The sequence below is a fragment of the Oncorhynchus nerka genome, linkage group LG8 (assembly GCF_034236695.1).
Source record: "Oncorhynchus nerka isolate Pitt River linkage group LG8, Oner_Uvic_2.0, whole genome shotgun sequence".
NCBI classification, from domain to species: domain Eukaryota; kingdom Metazoa; phylum Chordata; class Actinopteri; order Salmoniformes; family Salmonidae; genus Oncorhynchus; species Oncorhynchus nerka.
In genome coordinates, this window is record NC_088403.1 from 11,014,527 (window position 1) to 11,030,464 (window position 15,938).

The 15,938-nt window shown below is 46.7% G+C and overlaps 1 protein-coding gene and 1 long non-coding RNA gene across 5 annotated transcripts in view; one reads left to right on the plus strand and one right to left on the minus strand.

Annotated features, from left to right (window-relative positions):
* Positions 1 to 4,886: 4,886 nt before the first annotated feature.
* The window catches only part of LOC135572848 (uncharacterized), a 124,731-nt gene continuing 113,679 nt past the window's right edge, over positions 4,887 to 15,938 (plus strand). For 2 of the 4 annotated variants that reach the window (XR_010464502.1, XR_010464505.1), the window contains exons 1-3: positions 4,887 to 4,977; positions 5,104 to 6,028; positions 6,136 to 6,265. This is a non-coding gene — a long non-coding RNA (uncharacterized LOC135572848). The remainder of the gene's footprint in view (positions 4,978 to 5,103; positions 6,029 to 6,135; positions 6,266 to 15,938) is intronic. The other 2 variants (XR_010464504.1, XR_010464503.1) reach the window with 2 other exon arrangements.
* LOC135572847 (proline-rich protein 5-like) overlaps positions 11,507 to 15,938 on the minus strand; it is an 84,900-nt gene continuing 80,468 nt past the window's right edge. The window contains 3 exon segments of the mRNA XM_065021326.1: positions 11,507 to 13,277; positions 13,279 to 13,684; positions 15,689 to 15,830. Of these exon segments, the coding sequence (XP_064877398.1) occupies positions 13,058 to 13,277; positions 13,279 to 13,684; positions 15,689 to 15,830 (768 nt within the window). The 3' untranslated portion in view covers positions 11,507 to 13,057.

A 15,938-nucleotide genomic window follows, 5' to 3' on the forward strand; every position in this document is an offset into this window, starting at 1 on the left:
TAGACAGGCTCAGAGACCAGCAAGAAGTACAGCAACACCTCCATCTTACTGACAGAACAGGTAGACAGGCTCAGAGACCAGCAAGAAGTACAGCAACACCTCCATCTTACTGACAGAACAGGTAGACAGGCTCAGAGACCAGCAAGAAGTACAGCAACATCTCCATCTTACTGACAGAACAGGTAGACAGGCTCAGAGACCAGCAAGAAGTACAGCAACACCTCCATCTTACTGACAGAACAGGTAGACAGGCTCAGAGACCAGCAAGAAGTACAGCAACACCTCCATCTTACTGACAGAACAGGTAGACAGGCTCAGAGACCAGCAACACCTCCATCTTACTGACAGAACAGGTAGTCAGGCTCAAAGACCAACACCTCCATCTTACTGACAGAACAGGTAGACAGGCTCAGAGACTGACAGAACAGGTAGACAGGCTCAGAGACCAACAACACCTCCATCTTAGACAGAACACAGGCTCAGAGACCAGCAACACCTCCATCTTACTGACAGAACAGGTAGTCAGGCTCAGAGACCAACACCTCCATCTTACTGACAGAACAGCTAGACAGGCTCAGAGACCCAACTCCATCTTACTGACAGAACAGGTAGACAGGCTCAGAGACCAGCAAGAAGTACAGCAACACCTCCATCTTACTGACAGAACAGGTAGACAGGCTCAGAGACCAGCAACACCTCCATCTTACTGACAGAACAGGTAGTCAGGCTCAGAGACCAGCAACACCTCCATCTTACTGACAGAACAGGTAGACAGGCTCAGAGACCAACAACCTCCATCTTACTGACAGAACAGGTAGACAGGCTCAGAGACCAGCAGAGACCAACACCTCCATCTTACTGACAGAACAGGTAGACAGGCTCAGAGACCAGCAAGAAGTACAGCAACACCTCCATCTTACTGACAGAACAGGTAGACAGGCTCAGAGACCAGCAAGAAGTACAGCAACACCTCCATCTTACTGACAGAACAGGTAGACAGGCTCAGAGACCAGCAAGAAGTACAGCAACACCTCCATCTTACTGACAGAACAGGTAGACAGGCTCAGAGACCAGCAAGAAGTACAGCAACACCTCCATCTTACTGACAGAACAGGTAGACAGGCTCAGAGACCAGCAAGAAGTACAGCAACACCTCCATCTTACTGACAGAACAGGTAGACAGGCTCAGAGACCAGCAAGAAGTACAGCAACACCTCCATCTTACTGACAGAACAGGTAGACGGGCTCAGAGACCAGCAAGAAGTACAGCAACACCTCCATCTTACTGACAGAACAGGTAGACGGGCTCAGAGACCAGCAAGAAGTACAGCAACACCTCCATCTTACTGACAGAACAGGTAGACAGGCTCAGAGACCAGCAAGAAGTACAGCAACACCTCCATCTTACTGACAGAACAGGTAGTCAGGCTCAGAGACCAGCAAGAAGTACAGCAACACCTCCATCTTACTGACAGAACAGGTAGTCAGGCTCAGAGACCAGCAAGAAGTACAGCAACACCTCCATCTTACTGACAGAACAGGTAGTCAGGCTCAGAGACCAGCAAGAAGTACAGCAACACCTCCATCTTACTGACAGAACAGGTAGTCAGGCTCAGAGACCAGCAAGAAGTACAGCAACATCTCCATCTTACTGACAGAACAGGTAGACAGGCTCAGAGACCAGCAAGAAGTACAGCAACACCTCCATCTTACTGACAGAACAGGTAGACAGGCTCAGAGACCAGCAAGAAGTACAGCAACACCTCCATCTTACTGACAGAACAGGTAGACAGGCACAGAGACCAACAACACCTCCATCTTACTGACAGAACAGGTAGACAGGCTCAGAGACCAACACCTCCATCTTACTGACAGAACAGGTAGACAGGCTCAGAGAACAACACCTCCATCTTACTGACAGAACAGGTAGACAGGCACAGAGACCAACAACACCTCCATCTTACTGACAGAACAGGTAGACAGGCTCAGAGACCAACAACACCTCCATCTTACTGACAGAACAGGTAGAAAGGCTCAGAGACCAACACCTCCATCTTACTGACAGAACAGCTAGACAGGCTCAGAGACCAGCAACACCTCCATCTTACTGACAGAACAGGTAGACAGGCACCAGAGACCAGCAACACCTCCATCTTACTGACAGAACAGGTAGACAGGCTCAGAGACCAACACCTCCATCTTACTGACAGAACAGGTAGACAGGCTCAGAGACCAGCAACACCTCCATCTTACTGACAGAACAGGTAGACAGGCTCAGAGAACAACACCTCCATCTTACTGACAGAACAGGTAGACAGGCACAGAGACCAACAACACCTCCATCTTACTGACAGAACAGGTAGACAGGCTCAGAGACCAACAACACCTCCATCTTACTGACAGAACAGGTAGACAGGCTCAGAGATCAGCAACACCTCCATCTTGCAAGTGACAAAAGGTTCATCTATTTTGAATGTTATTGTTTTTGTGTACCTCTGAGTGATGTTCTATCGTCTCCCAGAGTCATTTCATGTTTTCACGTGTATCTGAGTTATTGGCGTTCAAAGCAGGCCGGTAAAAGTAGCACCGCGACAAAGTCGCTTTCACTACACTGGAAGTTAATAGGAATATGACTTTTAGATCGCGAAAACATGTCAGATTTCAATACTGGCCTATGTTTTAACATGGGAGGATGTCTTCTCTCGAATGAGCCATTGATCATATTTTTGCTATATTTCTACCTTGAGAAATGTGTAATTTAATGCAGGGTCTAGCATATTTGTCTGCCTCTTTATAGTCCAGGGTGCATTGCATGGCAGAGATAGAAGATATTATAACGCCCCACCCAGTAGACCGTCGACCAATCGCGTTCACGTTGTCATGCTGCGTAACGCGGTTGCTAAGCTAATCACGCAATCCCTTCTCAAAGTCCATGTAATGGTCGAGAAACGTACCTATTCTTCATGATTCCAAATGTATACGATATTACAGATGGCAAGTTAATTATCTCACATCTGGGAAAATATTTGTAATGTTGTACTTATTGTTGATGAAATTCGTGCTGATTTCGGGGTTTTGAGATAGAGCCCAGTAGACTCATTCACTCCTTGAAGGAGAGCGCTCCTTGTCCCAGAATCACCCAGAATGCATCGCATCGACATAGCACAGGCAACGTTTCCCATCTCCTCAAAAGTATATCTGCCGTTGCGAATGTTAGACTCCATCTGTAGATTAAACATGGTGAGATTGTAGGCGAGTTTAACGCTAACGGACTACTTTACATGCTAATATTGTCTTTGGTATTAGTGTGTGTTTGCTTGCTATATAGCCAGCCAGCCCATAGAGAGCATTGCATTGTGGATCTTGTAGTCAACTTGAGCTGCAACAGATTTCCACAACTATTTTCCATGTTTATTTATTTCACCTTTATTTAACCAGGTAGGCTAGTTGAGAACACCTTTATTTAACCAGGTAGGCTAGTTGAGAACACCTTTATTTAACCAGGTAGGCTAGTTGAGAACACCTTTATTTAACCAGGTAGGCTAGTTGAGAACACCTTTATTTAACCAGGTAGGCTAGTTGAGAACACCTTTATTTAACCAGGTAGGCAAGTTGAGAACAAGTTCTCATTTACAATTGCGATCTGGCCAAGATAAAGCAAAGCAGTTCGACACATACAATAACACAGAGTTACACATGGAGTAAAACAAACATACAGTCAATAATACAGTATAAACAAGTCTATATACGATGTGAGAAAATTAGGTGAGATAAGGGAGGTAAAGGCAAAAAAAGGCCATGGTGGCAAAGTAAATACAATATAGCAAGTAAAACACTGGAATGGTAGATTTGCAGTGGAAGAATGTGCAAAGTAGAAATATTATAACGCCAAAATGAAACATTGATTCACAAAAATAGTCTCACATGTTAGTGTTATTTAACACTGTAAATGAAAGGAATGAGTGGTTTGGGGAGGATATTTCCTTTAAGGCTCAACTTCTATTGACTAACTGTTTTCACCAGATTAATCTGTACCTGAAGATGGAGAAGAAACCAAACAAGAAGGAGGATTTGACATTAGTCAACAACGTACTGAAGCTGGCCACCAAGCTGTTGAAGGTACGGCAAGCTCCATCTCTATTTGTTCTCTCTCTCTTTCTCATCTTATCTCCATTATTAATCTCTCCCCCTCCCTCCATCTCTATTTGTTCTCTCTCTCTTTCTCATCTTATCTCCATTATTAATCTCTCCCCTCCCTCCATCTCTATTTGTTCTCTCTCTTTCTCATCTTATCTCCATTATTAATCTCTCCCCCTTCCTCCATCTCTATTGGTTCTCTCTCTCTTTCTCATTTTATCTCCATTATTAATCTCTCCCCCTCCCTCCATCTCCATTCCCCCCTCCCTCCATCTCTCTCCATCTTATCTCCATTATTAATTTCTCCCCCTCCCTCCATCTCCATTTCTCCCCTCCTCCTCTTCCCCTCATCCATCTCCATCCCCCTCCATCTCCACCCCCCCCTCCATTTCTCCCCTCCTCCATCTCCACCCTCCATTCTCCCCCTCCCTCCATCTCCACCCTCACCCTCCATTTCACCCCCTCCCTCCATCTCCACCCTCACCCCCTCCATTTCTCCCCTCCCTCCATCTCCACCCACCCCCTCCATTTCTCCCCCCCCTCCATCTACCTCCTCCACTCCCCTCCCTCCATCTCCACCCTCAGGCCCCTCCATTTCACCCCCCCTCCATCTCCACCTCACCCTCCATCCTTCTCCCCTCCCTCCATCTCACCCTCAGTGACCTACTCCTCCAACCCACCCTCCCCTCCATTTCTCCTCCTCAAATCCCCAGGAGTTGGATTTGTCGTTCAGGCACATGGTCTGAGCAGATGAACCCTCTGCTCTACAACATCACCCAGGTGGTCATCCTGTCTGCTGTGTCCGGGGTCATCAGTGACTTACTGGGCTTCAACCTGAAGGTAACACGTGTGTGTGTGTGGTACTAGTACTTATGCACCAGTTTATTTGAAATGAAATGGAGTTGATTTGTTGAGTGTGTAGATATCAGTATGAAGGAAGAACTTACCACACCTTTCTGTCCTCAGCTCTGGAAGATCAAATCATGACAGTAAGCTGATCAGGTCACAGCTGGCTCTGGAAGATGTGATACATTCTCTCACCACACAGGGGCGCTGTTGTCCTTTCGCTCACGGACTGACTGGGCTTCCCTGTATCTATGGTCTGACGGACAAACAGCCCCATTCTCAGAGTTCATAACGGAGTGCTTACATTTCACTTGTGCAATTCAAGATATATTTATTTTACCCTTTCAGTATTTTTAATTTTTTTTGTTGTTGAAGAAGTTACAAAATGTTATTTTAAGCTATACAGGTTTTGTGTTCTCAGAGGGATGGAATCAAAACACAGCAAGATGACAATTCAGTTAAAAAGGTAAAAGAGTTCCATCCCTTCAGACTAGTAAGGACAATGTGCATTATAATGCAGCTGTTTAGTTTGTTGACTGTGACACACAAACGCAGTCATTTCACTGTGAGACCTGCAACGAGTAGTTGTTTCCGATCATAGACGGACTGTAATAATAATAATAATAATGTGTTTTAAAGCCTACATACACAAACAGGTTGTACTTTCTGGTCAATTCCATGTAGGCTTTTTTGTTGTTGCTTTTGACGACAACAACAGTACACCAAAGTTCAGAATAGATGAACAATGTTTCTGTGTGTTTGGCGTTTCTAATGATAAGCTAAGTGACGGCTGTAGTGGAGAGACAGAGGCAGGATAAAACAACACTCAAATGATTGGTGAGAAAATAGGTGAGGTACTGTACTGGCTAGATGGGAGGTACTGTACTGGCTGGATGGGAGGTACTGTACTGTACTGGCTGGATGGGAGGTACTGTACTGTACTGGCTGGATGGGAGGTACTGTACTGTACTGGCTGGATGGGAGGTACTGTACTGTACTGGCTAGATGGGAGGTACTGTACTGTACTGGCTGGATGGGAGGTACTGTACTGTACTGGCTGGATGGGAGATACTGTACTGTACTGGCTAGATGGGAGATACTGTACTGTACTGGCTAGATGGGAGGTACTGTACTGTACTGGCTAGATGGGAGGTACTGTACTGGCTAGATGGGAGGTACTGTACTGTACTGGCTAGATGGGAGGTACTGTATTGTACTGGCTAGATGGGAGGTACTGTATTGTACTGGCTAGATGGGAGGTACTGTACTGGCTGGATGGGAGGTACTGTACTGGCTGGATGGGAGGTACTGTACTGGCTAGATGGGAGGTACTGTACTGGCTAGATGGGAGGTACTGTACTGGCTGGCGGGAGGTACTGTAAGATGGGAGGTACTGTACTGACTAGATGGAAGAGGTACTGTACTGGCTGGATGGGAGGTACTATACTGGCTAGATGGGATGTACTGTACTGTATTGGCTAGACGGGAGGCATTGTACTGGCTGGATAGGTGGACTGTACTGTATTGGCTAGATGGGATGTACTGTACTGGCTGGATGGGAGGTACTATACTGGCTAGATGTACTGTACTCTATTGGCTAGACGGGAGGTACTGTACTGGCTGGATGGGAGGTACTATACTGGCTAGATGGTAGGTACTGTACTGTCTTGATGGGAGGTACTGTACTGGCTAGATGGGAGGTACTGTACTGGCTGGATGGGAGGTACTGTACTGGCTAGATGGGAGGTACTGTACTGGCTAGAATAAAGGTACTGTACTGGCTAGAAGAAAGGTACTGTACTGGCTAGATGGTAGGTACTGTACTGGCTAGATGGTAGGTACTGTACTGGCTAGATGGGAGGTACTGTACTGGCTAGATGGTAGGTACTGTACTGGCTAGATGGGAGGTACTGTACTGGGTGGATGGGAGGTACTGTACTGTACTGGCTAGATGGGAGGTACTGTACTGGGTGGATGGGAGGTACAGGCTAGATGGGAGGTACTGTATTGGTTAGAAGGGATGTACTGTACTGGGTGGATGGGAGGTACAGTACTGTACTGGGTGGATGGGAATATGTAAACCTAGCCAACATATCTGGGTTAGTATTCTGTATGTCAAATTGAGACCTCCAGGCCCGCTAGCTAAACGGTGTGTGACTGAACATGGTTAACTATGTTACTCATATAATGATCATTTGGGGGGAGGTGTGTTTGTCCTGGTACACACTTGTACAAGTCTGTAATGGAAATGTGTTTCTTACATACTGAGACCCTGAGGGAGTGGGGTCGCGACCTTTTATGGTGATACCATTCAGTATTGGCTTCTGTACTCCCAACCCTATTTTGTAAACCAGACACAGTGAGGTGTGCAGTCTGGTTGAAATACTGCTATTCAGGCCTGTGAGCCGTCATCACCACCTCGTCAACATGTTGATTTCTCTCAACCCTCCTTCCCTGGTTTACTGTTTTACGTTGCATGGTTTTCTCACAGAGCATTTGAGTTATTTCAGCGGTTCGACTGTATTTCAAGCAATAACTCATAGCTCAACACACAGCGTGTTTGTGTTATAGTTGGAACAAAGAGGTCCCAGGTCTTAGTCGCTGTTCGCACAGTCGATGTTCATCGCTACCGTTTGGAATGCCTGAAAATGTGCACTTTAAAGTAGTGTATAGAAACGATGTTACATGTTTCAATGTCACACAAACCATTGTAGTTGTTACTGCTTGGTACTTTTTGGCGCGGCTCAGTCTGGGTGAAGATGACCAAAGTGCTTTTTATTTGCTGGATAAAACTGTATTATTAAAACACAAAATAACTGTTTCGGTTTCATATTATTGGAAATGCTTTAAGAAAACATGGCGTTGCCTCATCTTTTCCTTCGTTGTTGTTGTGAAGATTGTCCCTCGTGTTTTGTGGTTGAGAGAAAAGACACCATTTGCAGTCACTTGAGTCTGAAAAATGTATTTAGAAAATGACTCTGAACCTGTCTGAAATGCCATCCTGATCCCTAGTGCACCAGAGCCCTGGTCAAAAGTAGTGCACTACGTAGGGAATAGGGTGACATTTCCGACGAACCTGTCTGAAATGCCATCCTGATCCCTAGTGCACCAGAGCCCTGGTCAAAAGTAGTGCACTACGTAGGGAATAGGGTGACATTTCCGACACACACTTGTTTTTGCGTTGTGATTCCGTTTTCAAAGGAAGTCTGGATATTTATGTTGAAGAGAAGAAAAACAACGTTTTGTGAGCTGGTCTGTTTCCTCAGTTCTAGGTGTTTATAAGGAAAATAAAAATGGACATTGTTGTGTCACTCACTCAACTTCTAGTTTCTTCCTTCGTACATCATATGAGCAAAACAACAGTTTAGATTCCTACATTTCATCATGGCTGTGTACCAATACCTATTCCCTATATAGTGCACTACTTTTGACCAGAGCCCTATGGGTCCTGTTCAAAAGAAGTGCACTACGTAGGGAATATGGTGTCATTTAGGATGCAGGTCATAATTCATTCCTTGTAAATCACTTTCTTCACTTAAAACCTATTTCATATACGTTACATTTCTTCAGACATACCAACCCCTTGTAGAGACACTCGATCAAAACAAGAGATCGTATCTCTTGATGGGAATCATCATTGAAATAAACTGACAGGTAAATAATGTCTGTCTGGACACACATCAGCCTGAACAGAACCAATGTCTATCTGGACACACATCAGCCTGAACAGAACCAATGTCTGTCTGGACACACATCAACCTGAACAGAACCAATGTCTATCTGGATACACATCAACCTGAACAGGACCAATGTCCATCTGGACACACATCAGCCTGAACAGAACCAATGTCTGTCTGGACACACATCAACCTGAACAGAACCAATGTCTATCTGGACACACATCAGCCTGAACAGAACCAATGTCTATCTGGATACACATCAGCAATCAGCCTGAACAGAACCAATGTCTATCTGGATACACATCAGCAATCAGCCTGAACAGAACCAATGTCTATCTGGACACACATCAGCCTGAACAGAACCAATGTCTATCTGGATACACATCAGCCTGAACAGAACCAATGTCTATCTGGACACACATCAGCCTGAACAGAACCAATGTCTATCTAGACACACATCAGCCTGAACAGAACCAATGTCTATCTGGATACACATCAGCCTGAACAGAACCAATGTCTATCTGGACACACATCAACCTGAACAGAACCAATGTCCATCTGGATACACATCAGCCTGAACAGAACCAATGTCTATCTGGATACACATCAACCTGAACAGAACCAATGTCTATCTGGACACACATCAGCCTGAAAAGGACCACTGGGAACAAAAAGAAAAGAGCTGTAGAAAGTTACTCATCTTAATAAAAGTCTGTATAGAAATTTTACCTTCAGAAAAATCAAGTGTGACACTTGCTATTTAGGCAATGTGACAGTATTCAGACCCCTTGACTTGTTCCACATTTTGTCACATTACAGCCTTATTCTAAAATGTATTTTTTTTATAACAATTCCTCAGCAATCTACACACAATACCCCATAATGATGAAGCAAAACGGGGTTTTTTTGTGCTAATTTATAAAAGTTAAACAACACATTTATTTACATAAGTATTCAGACCCTTTGCGATGAGACTTGAAATTGAGCTCAGGTGCATCCTGTTTCCATTGATCATCCTTGAGATGTTTCTACAACTTGATTGGAGTCCACATGTGGTGAATTCAATTGATTGGACATGATTTGGAAAGGCACATAGCTGTCTATATAAGGTCCCACAGTTGACAGTGCATGTCAGAGCAAAAAACCAAGCTATGAGGTGGTCGGAATTGTCTGTAGAGCTCAGAGACAGGAATGTGTCGATCTGGGGAGGGGTACCAAAAAATGTATGCAGCATTGAAGGTCCCCAAGAGCACAGTGGCCTCCATCATTCTTAAATGGAAGAATTTTGGAACCACCAAGACTCTTCCTAGAGCTGGCCGCCCGTCCAAACTGAACAATCGAGGGAGAAGAGCCTTGGTCAGGGAGGTGACCAAGAACCTGATGGTCACTCTGACAGAGCTCCAGAGTTCCTCTGTAGAGATGGGAGAACTTTCCAGAAGGACAACCATCTCTGCAGCACTCCACCAATCAGACCTTTTATGGTAGAGTGGCCAGATGGAAGCCACTAACTACTCAGTATAAAGACACATGACAGCCCGCTTGGAGTTTGCCAAAAGGACTCAGACCATGAGAAACAAGATTATCTGGTTTGATGAAACCAAGATTGAACTCTTTGGCCTGAATGCCAAGTGTCACGTTTGGGGGAAACCTGGCACCATCCCTACAGTGAAACATGGTGGTGGCAGCATCATGCTGTGGGGATGTTTTTCAGCTGCAAGGACAGGGAGACTAGTCAGGATTGAGGGAAAGATGAACAGAGCAAAGTACAGAGAGATCTTTGATGAAAATCTGCTCCATAGCGCTCAGGACCTCAGACTGGGGCGAAAGTTCACCTTCCAACAGGACAACGACCCTAAGCACACAGCCAAGACAACGCAGTAGTGGCTTCGGGACAAGTCTCTGAATTTCCTTGTGTGGCCCAGCCAGAGCCTGGACTTGAACCCAATTGAACATCATGGAATAATCTACAATCCGTGCTTCATCTAGATATGTTAGTGCCACTGAATGAATTTAAAATATTGGGAGACTGTTACGGAGGAGTGTATCTGTTACGGAGGAGTGTATCTGTTACGGAGGAGTGTATCTGTTACGGAGGAGTGTATCTGTTACGGAGGAGTGTATCTGTTACGGAGGAGTGTATCTGTTACGGAGGAGGCTGGATCATGTTGTAATTCTGTAATGTATTGATTGTTGCTGACTTCTTGGCCAGCTTTCCCTTGAAAAAGAGACTCTGGGCTTTTCCTGGTTAAATCAAATAAACCATCTCTGGAGAGACCTGACAATAGTTTTTGCAGCAATGCTCCCCAACCTGGCATTGCAGGTCCTCTCAAGCAGAGAAGAATGGGACAAAGTCCCCAAATACAGGTGGACCAAGCTTGTAGCGTCATACCCAAGAAGACTCGATGCTGTAATCGCTGCCAAAGATGCTTCAACAAAGTACAGAGTAAAGGGTCTGAATACTTATGTAAATTTCATTTTTTATTTGTCATAAATTAGCTAACTTTTTTTTTAACGGTTTTTGCTTTGTCACTATGGGGGTATTGTGTGTAAATTGATGAGGGAAAAAAAACACAATTTAATACATTTTAGAATAAAGTTGTAACTTAAGAACATTTGGAAAAAGTCAAGGGGTCTGAATACTTTCCGAAGGGTCAGGTGACAATTTGAATCACGCTGTACAGCAGATCTTCAGCACAGATCTTCAGCACTACGGATTGAATCACGCTGTACAGCAGATCTTCAGCACTACGGATTGAATCACGCTGTACAGCAGATCTTCAGCACTACGGATTGAATCACGCTGTACAGCAGATCTTCAGCACTACGGATTGAATCAGCAGCAGATCTTCAGCACTACGGATTGAATCACGCTGTACAGCAGATCTTCAGCACTACGGATTGAATCAAGCCCAGAATCTTGGAACAGACCAACAAAAATTCTTCATTAAATGTCAAGTTTGAGTTGAGGTTCCGTTTGACATAATCATGAGATCAAATCAGAATGACTTGTCCATCAAATGCTACAATAATTAATGGCAATACATTTCAACATGTCATTGTGTTTAGAAAATCATAAAACCAACTCCATAAATTGTACATGGCTGTGTCATACAAGGTCATTTAGAATACAAACAATCTTACTAAATCATTAGTTGAGAGAAGGTGTTTAACTATTTGGATCGTCGTAAGAAGAGCTAGAAGTGTGAGAGTCTGTGGCTTTGAGGTTCATTTCCTACCTTCAACCATAGAGGTTATGGGTTCAAATCTTGGGTTTGAGTTATTGGTAATTTCAGCAATTCTCAATGTGACAATGACAAAGAAAACAGTTAAGAGGTGTGAAGGAGTCTGGGGCTCTGGTGTAAAGATCTCACCCCATATGTTCAGGGTTGTAGGTTCAAGCCACAGCTCTGGATCAGGATGTGTTGTGGTCATAAACCTCTGAGAAAGTAGACCATTCATTTTCAAATGGATCTTTTTTTAAACCTACAGGCCTACTTTTCCCACATACCTGCTGCTGTTCACAGGAGGGGAAACCCCCAGCAGTTGTCACAGTCCTCCAGGCTTTGTCAGGAATCATACCCTACGACCCCATGCTTATGGGGTGAGATCCTTACCACTGAGCCGCCAGATCCCTTCACGTTCCAAAACACATCTCTTTGTGTATTTGACATTAAGATTTGACTCTGGCGCAGCAGGCACTTGCACATCCCGTCCACATGGGGGCGATGTTGAAGCAGAAACAAAGGCCCAGCCACAGATCACTGAGGCAGAAATATCACCCAGGCCTACACAATACCTACTGCTTAAAATGAAGACATGTGAACACTATCTTATCTCCTCTCCCCAGCACTTCCTCTTGAACAAGAGACATGTTGCGAAAGCAATGAACTCATGACCTCTGGTGAACCAGGTGTGGGTCATCCCAGAGAGCTCAGCTAGGTCTGATTGATCTCTCCTCCTTTCCACTGGGCCTTCCACAAGACTTGAAGAGACACCCTCAGACTGTTTCCTTTCACAAGACCTGAAGAGACACCTCTGTTTCAAAGTTGTCAGTCACTGAACATCAACAATACAAACACAAATAAATACAAATAAGTACAGTTTATCCTCAAAATGAAGCACTAGAAGTGAAAATCAAGCTAAAGGAATTTACTGTAGAAATATTCCATGAAAAATAGACCCCAGAAAGAGCGGTGTGTTTTTAGAGACGACAGTGTGAGTGGAGTACAGATGGTGTCAGTACGTGTGATAATCCCTTGAGATTCATCAGACCTCTAGGGCTGCAAATCTCCAGACACATTCTCACTAGTCACAGATTTTCCAGAAATCAGTAGTGAATAAGCAGGCAATCACATAGATCATCCAACTGTGATTAGTTACCAGAAAACCCCAAATTACACCACACTCTGTCTACCACTCTCCCTGCTGTAATCAGAGGATGAAGAGTCTGAGCAGCTGTGGAGGGAGAAGTCTATGAAGATGCCATCAAGGTCAGAGTCCATAGAGTCCAGTATCTGATCTACCACTGTCTCCGGGCTGGAGGAACAGCTGGGGATCGACCCCGTCTCTGAACCAGAGTGGACCTGACACAGAACAGAGGGGGACACCGTCGACTCCCCCGCCGTGGAGGAAGGGTCCTGGGGAGTGAGAGCCCTGAAAGATGGAGGGCTGGAGGTGGGACCCTAAAGACTCAGACCCCACAGACCCACAGAGATCCAGACTTCCTCCACCACTAACAACCCCTGTCAGGCTGAGCTTCTGCTCCAGGGAGGAGAGGCCCGGCTGGGCCGCGGAGGCCAGGGAGGAAGTGGTGCTGATGTCGTTGATGGCGCCTTCTTCCAGACAGGAAGTCATCTCGCAGACGGAATGGCGGCGGATGCCCATGCTGCTCACGGAGCCTGTCTCCGTATCATACTCCACCACAGGCGTCAACATGGGCACGTTGTAGGACTTGGAGCGCATCACCAGGTTCTTCACGGGGGCGTCGCCTGACTTGGGCCAGCACCGCTGCAGACGCTTCTCTGGAGAGAGGATAGGAGGAGGGGAGATGAGGGATGAGGATAGGAGGAGGGGTGAAGAGGGATGAGGATAGGAGGAGGGGTGAAGAGGGATGAGGATAGGAGGAGGGGTGAAGAGGGATGAGGATAGAAGGAGGGGTGAAGAGGGATGAGGATAGAAGGAGGGGTGAAGAGGGATGAGGATAGAAGGAGGGGTGAAGAGGGATGAGGATAGGAGGAGGGGTGAAGAGGGATGAGGATAGGAGGGGTGAAGAGGGATGAGGATAGGAGGAGGGGGGAAGAGGGATGAGGATAGGAGGAGGGGTGAAGATAGGGAGGGGTGAGGATAGGAGGAGGGGTGAGGGATGAGGATAGGAGGAGGGGTGAGGGATGAGGGAGGAGGGGTGAAGAGGGATGAGGATAGGAGGAGGGGTGAAGAGGGATGAGGATAGGAGGAGGGGTGAGATAGGAGGAGGGGTGAAGAGGATGAGGATAGAAGGAGGGGTGAAGAGGGATGAGGATAGGAGGGGTGAAGAGGGATGAGGATAGGAGGAGGATGAGGATGAAGAGGGAGGGAGGGGTGAAGAGGGATGAGGATAGGAGGAGGGGTGAAGAGGGATGAGGATAGGAGGAGGGGTGAAGAGGGATGAGGATAGGGGTGAAGAGGGATGAGGATAGGAGGAGGGGTGAAGAGGGATGAGGATAGAAGGAGGGGTGAAGAGGGATGAGGATAGGAGGAGGGTGAAGAGGGATAAGAGGGATGAGGATAGGAGGAGGGGTGAAGAGGGAGAGGATAGGAGGAGGGGTGAGGATAGGAGAGGGGTGAAGAGGGATGAGGATAGAAGGAGGGGTGAAGAGGGATGAGGATAGGAGGAGGGGGGTGAAGAGGGATGAGGATAGGAGGAGGGTGAAGAGGGATGAGGATAGGAGGAGGGGGATGAAGAGGGATGAAGAGGGATGAGGATAGGGAGGGATGAAGAGGGATGAGGATAGGAGGAGAGATGAAGAGGGATGAGGATAGGAGGAGGGGTGAAGAGGGATGAGGATGAGGAGAGGTGAAGAGGGATGAGGATAGGAGGAGGGGTGAGGATAGGAGGGGATGAAGAGGGATGAGGAGAGGGAGGAGGATAGGAGGAGGGATGAGGATAGGAGGAGGGGTGAAGAGGGATGAGGATAGGAGGAGGGATGGGAGGGGGAGGAGGGATGAGGATAGGAGGAGGGGTGAAGAGGGATGAGGATAGGAGGAGGGGTGAGGATAGGAGGGGTGAAGAGGGATGAGGATAGGAGGAGGGGTGAAGAGGGATGAGGATAGGAGGGGTGAGGGGATGAGGATAGAAGGAGGGGTGAAGAGGGATGAGGATAGAGGAGGAGGGGTGAAGAGGGATGAGGATAGGAGGAGGGGTGAAGAGGGATGAGGATGAGGAGAAGGAGGGGTGAAGAGGGATGAGGATAGGAGGAGGGGTGAGGATAGGAGGAGGGGTGAGGAGGGATGAGGATAGAAGGAGGGGTGAAGAGGGATGAGGATAGAAGGAGGGGTGAAGAGGGATGAGGATAGGAGGAGGGGTGAAGAGGGATGAGGATAGGAGGAGGGGTGAAGAGGGATGAGGATAAGAGGGGTGAGGATAGGAGGAGGGGTGAGGATAGGAGGAGGGGTGAGGATAGGAGGAGGGATGAGGATAAGAGGAGGGATGAGGATAGGAGGAGGGGTGAGTATAGGAGGAGGGGTGAAGAGGGATGAGGATATGAGGAGGGGTGAGGATAGGAGGAGGGATGAGGATAGGAGGAGGGGTGAGGATAGGAGTAGGGGTGAAGAGGGATGAGGATATGAGGAGGGGTGAAGAGGGATGAGTGAAGGAGAGAAAGAAGTGGTGGGATGGAGGGAGGGAGAGAGAGAGAGCGAAAGATGGGATGTGAAGAAGTGAAAACAAGACAGACGTTGAGGCCGTCTAGAACAGCTGTGAATGGAGAGTAAAAATCATGCATGATGAAATCTAAATCATTTAGCTGTATGAGTATCAGTCTAACTACCCAGTACGCAGGAGGAGTATTGCATTGAGGATCCGTCGTTGGAGTAGAGGCCGTGGGTTCCCAGGTATGGAGACACCACCTTCTGAACCAAAGCTTCCAGACGCAGGTACTCCTCAGTCACTCCTTTAGACTCATGGACACCCTGGAACACACACATCACAGTTAGTCCTCAGTCACTTTCCATGGACACCCTGGACTCATGTCCTCAGTCACCCTGGAACACACACATCACAGTTAGTCCTCAGTCACT